General features: G+C 37.4%; 1 protein-coding gene and 1 pseudogene across 1 annotated transcript; both read right to left on the bottom strand.

The window, feature by feature from the left end:
* Positions 1-3,503: 3,503 nt before the first annotated feature.
* Positions 3,504-6,568, bottom strand: LOC131776834 (contactin-associated protein-like 2). The gene is made up of 4 exons (XM_066166004.1): positions 6,501-6,568; positions 5,764-6,017; positions 5,223-5,334; positions 3,504-4,114 (listed from the first exon to the last, which is right to left on the bottom strand). The coding sequence occupies exons 1-4, from the start codon at positions 6,550-6,552 to the stop codon at positions 3,504-3,506; spliced, it is 1,029 nt and encodes a 342-aa protein (XP_066022101.1). The 5' UTR covers positions 6,553-6,568.
* A 2,820-nt stretch (positions 6,569-9,388) lies between these two features.
* Positions 9,389-13,683, bottom strand: LOC136280300 (neurexin-4-like; annotated as a pseudogene).
* Between the last annotated feature and the right edge of the window lie 244 nt (positions 13,684-13,927).

Raw genomic sequence — 13,927 nt, 5'->3', positions numbered from 1 at the left:
AACGCGGGCACTTCTGCATAAAAACATTTTACCCCCCCAAAAAAATGGATCTGTGGCGCATGATTGGAATGTCACCCGATCCTACCATGAAACCCTGAATTTACTCTATTTAGCGTTCGTCGCACTAAGATATCATTGTGAAATAATTTTGAAATGATTCTAGTCTTAAAAAGTAACCGAAAACCCCTCCGCAAAAGGGGAAATCAAATGATATTCCAAGGGGGATGAATTTTTTTCTCTTTTTCTTATGGTTTTTGCGTGACGCGTGATGGCCCCAAAATTTGCAGGGTGACGTGTGATTGAACCCAAATTATCCGCGTGACGCGGGACCGGACATCACAACGTGATGTGTGATTTGCTATTCTACAAGTGAGTGACGCGCGATTTACAAGACTTGCTAATTAGATTTTTGTGATTATCGAACGCTCTTTGACCTAGAAGGATACCGCCTGGTCATGGCAGTGCGTCAGATCGTATCCAGAGAGACCAGAAAGTATCCGAATCCATCGAATGAAAGATCTGAAAGGTTGTCGACCTAAACTACCCAGACGGCTGAAAAGGTAATAGACGTTACAGTTTTGGTGTTATTTCATGCCGCCCGAGAAAATTGTAATGTAAGCAATGAGCCAGTACACAAGGAAAAATTGTCTGTACCAGTTAGTGGTACACAACATTTTTCATATCAAAAGCTACGTTATATCTTTTACTGACATAAAGACAGTGCCGTACAGAAGGGGATGGGGCCGCCAAATTAGCAAAGTTCGTACTAGTTCCTGCGAGATAACTAATGAGCCATATATGAGATCAAACTGCGAAAAATTGTCAAAACTACGACTACTGACTTATTAAACAACAGAGTGTGCCCAGAGTCACACCTCAGATGTTGAATTGAAAAAATCAAAAATCTTCGTCAAGAGAACTTCGAAGGTGAGGCAAACACTGAACAAGCTATTGGATGAAGAGGATACTCAACGAAGCAACTTGAATAGTAAACACGTAAGCTTAACTCTTGTGTTAAATATCCTGATTCTTTAATTTGTTTTTACTGTGTTCGATACTTGTAAAGTACGATTGATATTACGATACGAAGCCCAAGTAAAAGCTCTGGGAGCGTCTAGTTTCAACAAGTAAGTCGTCTTTATTTGTCTAACAAAAAGCAATATGACGTGTGAAACGCAATTCATTTCTGGATAAAAAACGTTAGATACAATATAATCTTTAGTAATACATCCGATAGGTTGAAATCTTACTCTATTAGCTTAGCGTACTTATTCCTTTTTACGTGACACGTGATTGGTCAAAAAAATTCTCCGTAATACGTAATTTAATAAAAACAATTCAGTGTGACTTGTGATTGGAACCTCCCCTTTGCCACCCTCACCTAAGTGACTGAGCGGACGATTCCAACGCACACAGAATGTCAAGTGATCTTTATTAAATTTAGATGATAGTGCTAAGACGTAATTTTTCTGGATGGAAGTAGCGGTTGAGGTTGTGTGTGGTTCGAACTAATAGGAAATACAATAGAAACTAAACTATGAAAAATGCGAAATGCAACATTAACCTAACTAAAAATTAAGCGATTGCCTAGAAAACTGAATACGAGAACTACACCAATTATACAGACAAAAGGCAAACATCGTAAATGTAAAAGAAATAAAGACCGTACTTTGATCTAGCTCCTAACGATAGCAAATAACTTGTAGCGATTATCTAGCAGCGATGATTTTGTTGCAACAATTTATTAGCGATGATTGAAATAAAATTTTTACACGTATCTTTAAATGGGAATTGATTAGAGTTAATAAACTTATTATGTAATAATCATTAATTAACGAAAGACTTATTGATAAAAATGAACCAGAACAAAAACGATGATAAAATGTGTACTAACTAAGCGTTTCAAAACTAACATCGTTAAAGTCGTCAGTAGTGTTGCACAATTTTAGAACAGGTTGAATGATTTCGCTGTGTCACTTGTAAATTTAAAACAAAAGTATTACTATCACAAGGGTTACTGAAATTTTGCACATCAATGTTATTCAGTGTCAATTAATTTTAATGAAACATTTGAGTTCATTTGTGAGAATGATTATCTTGATTTATTCAATTTTGAACCTGCTTCAGCCCTCTATGGCTTCACTCCACCTCGATAATCAGTTCATGTACCATATGACTATAAGTGGAAACTGTTGAGCTTTCTTTTTTCATTCATTTATTTATCTACTCATTTTCTCACGTCATGATCTACACCTTGTAAAATCTTCTGCTAGAATTTAAAATTACAGAACTGCAATTCATGGTAACCTCTAAGATTACACTCACCATTGCAAGCAGATACCGATGCCGGTCCGATTCGGAACAAAATACAAAGGATAAAAGGGAACGTTGTCGCACCATTCTTGTGAGAAGCCAAAGAGCTCATTCTTGAGTAAAATATCTGGCAGTACAATAAAATTAGTTCGAACACCGCAGTTGACCATTACTTTTTTTACTTGTGACTAAATGTTAATTAAACAATTAAACAGCGTCCCAAGACAACTGTTATCACTAATTTCACGTCTTTTATAAGTAAGTAGAAGAAGTACTCATTTCGTCCTCAATTTAGAGGCTAAAAAGTATTGCATGCGGTAGCTTCCCTATAATTTCAAGATATCAGGAATAAACCCGCTGAATACAAAATTATACATAGCATTAACTTTTTATGTGTTCTTCGTAGCGAGTAATGTCTGTTTACATTTAAGAGGACAGGTAGACTCATAGACTCAATAATAATGTAATTCTTCTCATGAGATTCTTGTAAAGAACAAAAAATTTCCTGTTTAAATACGGGTGAAAAAAGTCACATCGTGTAAACATTTCTATTAATACTAAAAAAACAGACGATTTACTAAAGAATCTTTAAAAAAGGTGTGAACTAATATTTGGGAGAAGACTCTAAATCATGGTATTTTTAAAATTAATTATGAAGAACCTTAAAGAGAGGCAGAGTCCATGTGAAGCACAATACCAATAAATACTTATTACACGTTACCTAAGAGCACCCATATTACGAACAATCGATTTGTACAACTCTTGCAATTAACTCCTATCGAACTCTATCGAAACCTCAGCAGAACTTACATGACAATACTTCTACTTCCAAAAAAAAGATGCACATTTGCACGTGCTATATTTGACTAATTATAGCCTTGTAAGAACACTGCTAATCATCACACTGAACGCATCCCTACTTCCTAGGTTGTACAAATGTTGTTATTACTATTTTTTTCGCATTTTTTTCTAACTCACTAAATACAAAATACCCCTAAACTAGATAAACGTAGAAATGAAGAAACACTTCTTAAGGATCACAGCGTCTTCTTAATAACATCAACGCTAGGCTGTTGGGAACCCACAATCAAACTTAACGTCAGCTAAATTGAACGTAAAATTTTCTCTCTGGCTTTCAACGGTTTTTGAGCCTGAAAGGATATAATTGGTTTAAAAGCGTATCAACGCAGTTAAGCAGTTCCATAGCACTTCAGCTTTCCTAAGGTATGGTAGCCACGCTCGTAATTTTGACTTGTATCGCCAAACCTTAGCTGCTTGACTGGCAGATCGGTCTTGTCAGAGAGGATACCACTGTCTTCACGCCATTGTCGATCATTCGCATCACAGTTGCAACGATACCCTGCTCTTGTACATGTCTTTTTCACCCTGCATGCGCACCTTAATCTATTACCACACGGTTTTGCACCTCCCCAGTAGGTCATGTTCATCGAATCACGTGATACCCACCAGGCGAACCCCTCCATTCTGGAGTGGTAGCACTCGTACTTAACGAACTGCTCGCAGTGAAGGGAAACAGCGGTAAGACTTTTAAGCTGAAAGAGGCTCGCTCCTGTATAGATAATGTTACGCGAGTAACAGCCTGCATCTTCGCATCCTTTCACCAGTGTTCTGTTTTCGCTGTCGTGACTCATGACAGTCACGCCAACTCCGTTTTTGTCAGTCATGTCACACATGACCTTATAAGGCAATAGTTCACCTTCACTGTCTGGATCAATCATGTATAGTCCACTTTTTGCTCCACGATGGAGCTTTTTTAAATGGCTGCAGGATTTTGGTAGCACTGTGGTGATAAAGAAAGACAAGTGTTTAATTAAAAGTTTTGAAAGATTTTCTAAAGGGAGCCTCATGATGGATTACAGCAATGTTGTTTTGATAACTAAAAACTATCTTTTTCATCACATTTAATATAAAAAGTAAATTGATTAGAGTATTGAGAAAGATTTTAAAGCAATTTTTTTAAGCTTTGTTACTTTGAAGAATCAATTATGCCACAGTTTGTCATAAATATAAGCGCAGCATATCAGATATAAATAAAGGATCTTAAAAAAAGGTTTTTTTCCTAGAAAGTTACCATGTTGTTGATGGCATACATCCTTAAAAAGTTAATAATTTTTCTTAGTTGTTAATTACTGCACGTTAAGTAAAACAACGATTAGTTTTGTGAATCCCCATTTCTGAGAGAAAGACAGGAATCGTGATGAGCAGATTAAAAAAGTACGTGTCGTTCCAGTACCCCCGAGGGTGCACTTTACGTATGCTAGCGGTATTACTGTCTAATGTTTATCATAACTTTCGCAAGAGCACTGTGGTGATAAAGAAAGACAAATGTTTAATCAAAAGTTTCTTTAGAAGACTTGCTGAAGGGAGCCTCAGGATGAATTACAGCAATGTTGTTTTGATAATTAAAAACTATATTTTTCATCACAATTAATACAAAAATTAAAGTGATTGGAGTGTTGAGAAAAATTTTATAGCAATTTTTTTAGCACTGTTACTTTGAAGAATCAATTATGCCACAGTTCGTTATAAATATGAGCGCAGCCGTATCTGATGTAAATACTGAATCTTTGACAAAGATTTTTTCCAAGGAAGTTACCATGTTGTTGATGGTATACATCCTTAAAAAGTTAAAATTTTTTCTTAGTTGTAAGTTGAGTAAAATAACGAGTTTTGTGAATCCCCATTTAACTCTATTTCTGTGAGAAAGACAGGAATCATGGTGAGCAGATTAAAAAAGTACATGTCCTTCCAGTACCCGCGACGGTGCACTTTACGTTTGCTAATGGTATTTCTGTCTGACGTCTCATAACCTCTGCAAGAGCAAACTATGTCTTTTCATTAACGTACAATAGGAAATAAGTACAATTCAAAAAACGATTTCATAGTACCACCGCAGTTTTCTCCAACAAATCCGTGAACACAGACACATCGAAATCCTTTGCTGGTAAAACCAACTTGACAAGTTCCGTTATTCAAACAAGGACTGCTACTACAGGGATTCTGTTGAAATAGCGAAAATCTAAATTGTAAGAACTGAACACAAACATGAGGTGAATAAAAGCAAGGAAACAAGCTCTGAACAAATCCCTTCAGATTTATGGTACAACGACAGAACAGTTGCTGCAAAACTTGTCTATACTAGTGAGATGCAAATTCTTTTGCGAAAAACTTGGTCTGTACATGGCTGTTATGATTTATTTGCCTACTTTTTCTTCTCTTTCATCCTCTTGCAATAGTCTAGAGGAAAGACAAAGATCAACTAAATGATCTCTCGGCCTCAAGTTGACTTGACTCGCCTCGACCCGCCTCGACTCGACTCGCCTTGCTGTTTTTATTTTAATTTTTGTGTTTTTCTAATTTTCAAAAACAGAAACGTATTCTAATTGCAGCCCTTTCTATAAAGAGCAACTTAATCGTAATAAACATTACCTCGATAGCCAGGTAGTACGCACCCATTTCCTCAAGGAAGGTCAGTTTACTTTCATCAACTGTGGCGTTATTCAGCTCACATTTGTATTTTCCTACGTGTAAGGGTCTTAAATTCACGGAGACACAATTAGGCTCCATATAACACATCATCCGGCAGTCCCCCTCATTAGCTACCTCTTCGCTCCTGATAACGTGACCGTTAATTGCCTTATTTGGTAACGGTTCCTCAAAGATGATAATGCGGCATTCGTCTCCTGTTGTAGAACCCAAAAAAAATTTGATAATGCTATTTATTCTCACCCAAATTTCCCCAATAACTTAGAGTTGCTCCTTGTGCAGGATAAGAAGTACTCGAGGTATCATTAAAAGCCACCGTTAAGGTTGTGAACATGCACTGAGATGATAAAATACGGTTTGATTATAATAAAGACTAAAAAGAGTGTCCAGTGAAACTCTACGACTTCATTTGCATTTTTCACCGCATTTGTCAGTTCTTTGTGAGATTAACTGATGTCTTGAACTCTCGTTTCCTTCGCCCAAGTGTTTTTTATACACCATGTTATTTGCGACACTCTCTGAAAAAAGGAAGTTTTAAAATATCTATGTGGATAATTCCTAAAACTTCACGAACAGGTGCTCTTGTTTTTCTCACGCTATTTACACCTTCTAAAATCCTCTACAAATAGATTTGTCGAAGTGCAGTTTTTAATCATAACTATCAAACGAATTTTACTCACCAATGCAAGCAAAAACTGATACTAATCTGATTCCGAGCAAAATACTAAGCATAACAGTGAAAGTTCTCGCTCCCCTCTTGAAGTTATCCGAGGAGTTCATTCTGGTGCAAACTTTTGTGGGCGCCGGTAAAACAGTTCCCTTATCACTTTAGACCGGATGAACTTAATAGTGCACCAGGTGCAATATTGTTGGGGTGGAATGTTTATTAGACCTCTTGAGTGATAACTGGATGAAAGGTCAAATTAAATATGCGACTAATTTCGGCGACTATAACTTGAGTCAAAGAAAGTAGAAGAAGCGTTCCTTGAATTAGCTTAAAAGCAGTCTTATTCTATAAGCGATTTCTACCGAGGAATTCAAGTTTTCGGTCCATTAAACTTACAGGATTTTTATTAATCACTCTCGATTTATGCGTCATTTCTAGAATGAATAATATCAAGATTAAGCCGAGCCTGAAAGCTCCAGTTAGTTTACGTTACAGCCCCTCACTTTATTAGAACTCCTGGCTGCCTTTTGAAGGGTTTGTATTTACGAGAATTTAGGGATCAGTTGTAATGTATGCAGAGGTGGGAGTTAAAAGACTGACAGTTATTTCTTTATTTAATATATAGGGAGGCTATCATCTTTTTATTGGTTCGGTGGACAATGAGAGTGAATGACTATGAGGGTTATTTGTGCAAATACCCAGAGGGGGATAAAAAGCAGGACATCGTCTGCATAATTCTCTTATTCAATCTCTGTAACTTATGATGGTAAGGCACCCATGTTCTTGCTTTGTGTAGGTGCTATTCATTTAACTTCATGCGTTAAAATACAAAAAAACTACTCTATGAAGATTTCAGAAAGGGAGGCCTGTAGAAATAAAAACACGAACTAAAAGAGGAGCGCGCCCAATGGTTTGACCATAATGCTATTTAGACTATGAAGACTCATGATCATAACAAAAAGATCTTTCTAAGAATGAATACAAATGTCCATGTTGAGCCAAAACAGTGCCAACTGTTTGCCACCCGCCAACAGGCATAGATAATTGACAGAATGTTGAAGAGAAAAATACTGAATAAAGTTCCACGCGACTTAGTATTTACTTGCACTACCAGAAAAATTACTGATCTAGCTAGAAAACACTCAACAAGTCTTTTAAATTGTTTTCGAAAATTTGACTTCAATGCCCTCCATAAGGGGGCAGATAGAAGCAGTTTTACTCAAGTTTAATGCAAACATTATCACAATCCATCAGTTTTTAGTTTGCATACATTCTAATTTAGAGAGGTTATCATTACCCAATTTGGTCGTCAGGAGTTAAGCTTCGAGAATACTTATTTCATTATAAATTCTTCTAGCAGGGAGATATTCCAGAATTAAAAATCTGCATCGTACACTATGCATCTTCGATACGCTGTAACTTTATTTTGTTCTGCAAAACTATGGTAGTCAAGCACCGCAAACTAAAATATCCATTGATTAAGCGTCAATTAAGTTTCACTCGGAAACCATGAAAGCGGTACACCGTCATTATTTGCCAGGCTGGGTGGAACTGTTGAATGGGAGACTGGTTAGCCAATATATATGATATTTATTTGCATATATATATTTGTTGTTGCGGTTTACGGATTTTCCGTTTTTTAGAATTTGGTTTTCGGTTTTCGGGAAAAATGTTAATAGGTTTTCGGATTTTCATATTTGACCTATTTGGATTCCGGTTTCTCTTCGATCTGAGCGGCAATTACGCGCCTCCGCTGATCTCGAATAGCAGCTAAACGCAAATGTTATCGGGACGAATGCGTGACAAACCAATTGAAATATCGTAGGGATCCCTAGGTAGCCTACGTGTTGAGGGGGGGTGGGGAGGGTACGGCTAAGCACGGAACATTGCCAGGGCTTTTTTTATCAACGCCACCTCGAAGTTGGTGACCAAGTTACAGACCACACGTGACTGATTGATTCAACATTCCAATAGAATCTCCAAACTTTCAGGACTTAGTTCGCAAATGGAAATGTTAGATTAGGGACTTTCAATGAAACTTTCCAGAGCTATAACTTCTTGCGACTCCAAAATTGCAATCTTATAGAGGACGTTTGTGCGAATTCCCTCAACCTAACAAAGCTCCATTACCAGCTGCTGAGTTCGCAGAGACTACGCTCGAGGTCCTCGAGAGAGCAGCTGTTAATTTAAGCAGATACTAGAAGATACGAATGCCAAGTCCATGGCATTCATAAATTCTGTGATGAAATTAGCGTAGTTTACTCTGTATGCTCCGCTTGTCACCACTGTGTCGGATCGATCAGGGTTTTAATAACTAGGATGTGAAAATGTATCGGTTTCGACAGTTTTGCATGCAGTTTTCGGTTTTGATCGAATTTTTTTTCGATTTTTCGGTTTTGGATGATTTTTTCTACTGTTTTACGGTTTCTAATAGGCCCCAATGGTCCCCTCTTTATCACATGAATTTTCTCTAAGCTACGGTGAATCACCCTTAGATAATGGTGAGAAAAGGAAATTAGATTTATATCTGTACTAATTAAGTATCACCAGTGGCAACATGCCTCACGAGTACCTGTTGAAGCCTTAAGCTATGGTGAACAGCCTTGTCAAATATTTTCTTACTTAATGAGAGAATAAATAATTTATGGAGTGATGAATATACTCTGATTTCTTAAAGACAAAAAACATCTTGTAATCGTTTATGGCCTGGTTGATCAGAACATAATAAACCCTTACCGTGGTTGCCCTCCGTACCACCACAGCATGTTGTTACAACAGTGAAATGTGGATCAATGCTGATTTGCTGATTCGAACAGTTGGGCTACGATTTTAGTTTTATACCAGTAGAAAAGCATTGTTGTTTAAAAATGTGATTTGATTTTTGTTCTCTTTTTTTTTTGATCAGGCGAGTCCATAACACTTAAACTTTCCCAAAGTATGGAAGCCCACCTCGTCAAACCCGTTATGAACACCGACATCACCAAACCGCAACTGTTTTACTGGCAGATGTGTCTTCTCATTGAGGAGACCACTGTCCTCACGCCATTTATGGTCATTCTTGTCACAGTTACAACGATCACCCCTTTTTGCACACGTGCCTTTCATCCCGCATGCGCACATATCACTATCAGGTGCTGCTCCCCCCCAATAAGCCATATCTATAGAATCACGTGACACCCACCAGTTGCGAGTTTGCTTCTGCCCATCATGAAAAAGTGAACCGTGACACTCGTACTTTATGAACTGCTCACAAAATAAGGATACTGTGGTTAGGCTTGCCAGCTGAGAAAAGGTCGCTCCCGTATAATGAATGTCGCGTGAGTAACAGCCCGGATCCTCACATTCGTCCACCAATGTCCTGTTCTCGCTGTCGTGACTTATTACTGTCACGCCCACTCCGTCTTTGTCACTCATGTCACAGGTGACATGGTAAGGAGTCAATCCTCCTTCACCATCAGGATCAATCAAAAAGTTTCCATTTATCGCCTTGGGATCGAGCCTCTTCAAGTCACTGCAAGATTTCGATTACACTGTGCAGAGAAGAATGCGAAGTGTTATTGAAAATGAGACCCCTATCATTAGATTGTTTGCTTGAACGTGGCTGGCATTAAGTTATCGAACATTTCCTTCCAAGAATCGATATTACTTCGCCATAACAGTTGATGTCGCATAAAAATATAATGTAGTAGAAAAAGTGCTCGATCATTATTCAACACTGTAGATGTGGTGTTATCCTTTTGACTTAAGTTCTATAAACAACGTTATACATGCCATCAAAACATTCAAAATTGTCCTATTATAATTTGAAGAACCAATTTAAAATAAAATTCATTGATTTTCTGGCCTCATGAAAATCTGTAATTTTTAAAAAAATTACAAGGAATGAACCACAATGTCCCGCTCCTCCTAGAAGACCTAGGCTGTCAGGAGAACAAATTCTTGAGAGATTACTGGAGAGGCAATAGAATTTCATCCGAGAACTGTCGCAGGAATCCTAGTCGTTTCATGCGCTAGTAAGCTGCGGTGGTGATGTGTTCCCGACTGAGCTCAGCAGACCTGACTTGAGCCTCAAAACGAAGGTGCTTTTGTTATAAAAGGTACAGGTTTTATCTTTAATTTCGCCCCGTTACAAATGTCGCAAGTTCACGTTGACAACATCAATATTTAATTTAAATGTTAAATGATTGAGGAAGATTGAACGTTATTATTTGTGGTAAAAACTGTTGAGGACTTTAAGGAGCTTTTTTGTATCGATTAACAGCTTTTTTTTGTATTTTTGCTTTGATAGTCAAATTTGTTTCTTAAATATTCAGGATCAGGGAAAGCTTGACTGAAAATAAAATTTTACAATACCAGCACAATTTGCCCCAGCAGATCCGGGAACACAGACACATCGATATCCTTTAGTGGTAAAACCTACTTGACAAATTCCGTTATTCAAACAAGGATTGTTAGCACAAGGATTCTGTAGAAAAAAGGAAAGCATTGAAATGATTGGAAAAGGATCCAGACCTCTGAATCATTGGAAGCAAAAATACGGTGAAGCACGACGAGTTGACAGAACAATTTTCACAGAAAAATACCTGTGCTACAAGGACTTCTATGCAAACCTTGTAAAAACCGTTTTTTGTCTCATTGCTCTACAGACCTAGCTACTTGGCCAAGGAAAGGAAATTTATCCTCGAAGCTACTGTGAGATACCTACTGCAAATGCTTATACGCCGATCAATTCGAAGCTTCACCATTCCCCTCCTACCCCTACATCCCTTTGCTAGGAAATTTGAACCTTGCGCAAGTGTAATAACTTAAATTATGATCCATCAAATGTTTTTGTATGTATTTTTTATGTATTTTTTGCTCGCATGTGATTGGTCTAGCAGCACCTTTCCGAACATCCCCCAGCTAAAACTGGGTGACATCTGAGAATATGATCCATCAAACAAATTTGCTCGCCAATGATTGGTCTATATGCGTCATGTGGTCGAATGTCCACCAGAAGAAAAAGGAAAATCTTTTTTGTTCATAAAGTTTGTACCAGAGAACACTCATAAGAGATCATCCCTCGCTGGAAACAATAAGGTGTTCGTAAACGTGCGTTGCTGAGTATTTGAAGGGTTTTATACACAATAGATAAAAAATGTCGCATCTTGGAACAGACAATATCCGCGGACAAATCTTCATACATATTTTAGCGCCAAATAGAGGCTATTGTTTATATGTAAAGATGTTTAAAGATAAATAATTATTTTTTGCGAGTGGATGGCTTGGAATAAAGGTTTACAAAGTCAAACTGAAAGTCACGGTCGCTGATGTTGCCTTTTGCAAAAAACAATTTCATCATCAAATCTGGCACTTGGGTAGCGCATTTGAACACAACTTTGTCTCGGGAGGCGGGTACTTAAACAAACCAAACATGAAAAGATCAAATGCCCGGGGAGGTTACCTGGGGAAACGTTTAAGTCTCGAAGTGATCGATGCATTAAGGGGGAAAAAGAAGATTCGACCAAATACCTAATCAGCTTCACTTCTTTCTTACTTTTAAACCATTTTAACCAAAAGTTACTACTTCTTAATTTCTCTCCATCGAAGGAGTGGGTGATTCCATGCATGCTCTAAAATTCCTATGTCGTCAAAATAACCAATTGATGTAAAGAATTTACCTCAATCGCCAAGTAGTAAGAATCATTTTCTTGAAGAAAGATGAGTTGATTTTCCTCAGCTGTGGCGTTATTTAATTCACATTTGTATTTTCCTTCATTTGAAGGTCTTACATTGATGGAGACACAGTTAGGCTCCAAATAACACAGCATACGGCAATCTCCTTCATAAGGTACCTCCTCACCACATGATCCCTTATAGCCTTATTTGGTATCGGTTCCTCGAACACGATAACGCGGTATTCGTCACCTGTTAAAGAATAAGACCTTAATTTCGATCTTCTTTTTCAAACGGATCACTCTACAAAAATGCGACAAAAATGCTTCAAAAAGTATTTCATACACTTCGTACTCAAAAGTACTTGATTAAAAATGATTTTGACATGACATGTTTTAATTAGCTGATGTCAATTTGATGCTCCGATGTTCGTAAAGTCGATTTAAACCATTTGGTAGAGTTTTTCCTCAGATATTTGCCTTCTCACTTTGATGGAACCACAAGGAAAAAAACCAATAAGTCATTTTTCTTTTTTAGACGCAGTTTCTGAAATATTTTTGGAGGCACTCTCGTCTTCAATTGGTCGTAGATGGCTCAAACGGGTATCGAATACAATGTTTGAGACTAGACCGCCTGTCGAGACACCAGTAAACGCAAGTTTCAAACACAAAGGATAACTTTTCAGAGTTTACTTAATCACTTTGAACTCCTGCCGGTAAAAAGGAGAGCATTTACAAGTTATTATTATTGAGAAGCCTACAGATCACACAACTAAACTAATAAGTAACATGGGGTGGAAAATCGTGCTAAAGTCTACTCGTGATGCAATATTTTGCACAAAAACCCGCGCGATCAAAAAGGGAGGCCAGTCAGTGCAATATTGATAGAGGCGCGGCTTAACGGTCAAAGTTGCCCTTCCTATGTGATTTTGGACGAACGTTTTAGAAAGTTTTGCGAATGTAGACGATTCGAGGAGTTCGAAAACACAATCAATTATTAAAAGCCTTGAAATCATGCATTTAACATTATAGTGGATTTATGGAATCAGACATTTAAGCTAAGGTAAAGGTATCATAAGTTTGGATTGACCCAATATGAAATAATCAACTACTGCATGTACCCTTTATGGAAGGTAATCAGTGTCAAGGGTAAGTCGCTCTGGGTAAACGAAACAGAGACAGCAGGAGGTGGAAACGTCTTCACTTACACAAATAAGTTCAGAAAAACAATAAAATTTTGGATTCGATCAGCTAAGAAAATGGTACGGTTCCTGTACCCCCGAGCCCCTCATGACCAGACCATAATTATGGGTTTATTGGACAATTTTGTCCCGAGTCATTGATACAAAGTCAGTTATCTCCTGTCATGGTAGACACCTTGTAAAATCTTCTAATAGAATTTAAAATTCTAGAACAACAATTCACTGTAAGATTACACTCACCATTGCAAGCAAATACCGATACCGGTCCGATTCGGAACAAAATACAAAGGATAAAAAGGAACGTTGTAGTACCATTCTTGTAAAGAGCCAAAGAGCTCATTCTTTTTACGTGTTCTTTGTAACAGGTAATGCCTGTTTACATTTAAGAGGGTAGATACACTCGTGAGATTATTAACATAGATGAGATTCTTGTAACGAATCAAATATTTCCTATTTAATTACTGATGAGAAAAAGGTCACAGCATGAAAACATTTCTATTAATATCAAAAAATCAGACAATTAACAAAAGAATCTTAAAAAGATCTGTACTAATACATCGGAGAAGACTCTATATCAAGGTATT

The sequence above is a fragment of the Pocillopora verrucosa genome, chromosome 4 (assembly GCF_036669915.1).
Source record: "Pocillopora verrucosa isolate sample1 chromosome 4, ASM3666991v2, whole genome shotgun sequence".
NCBI classification, from domain to species: Eukaryota; Metazoa; Cnidaria; class Anthozoa; order Scleractinia; family Pocilloporidae; genus Pocillopora; species Pocillopora verrucosa.
This window is presented reverse-complemented; position numbering and strand designations above follow the sequence as displayed.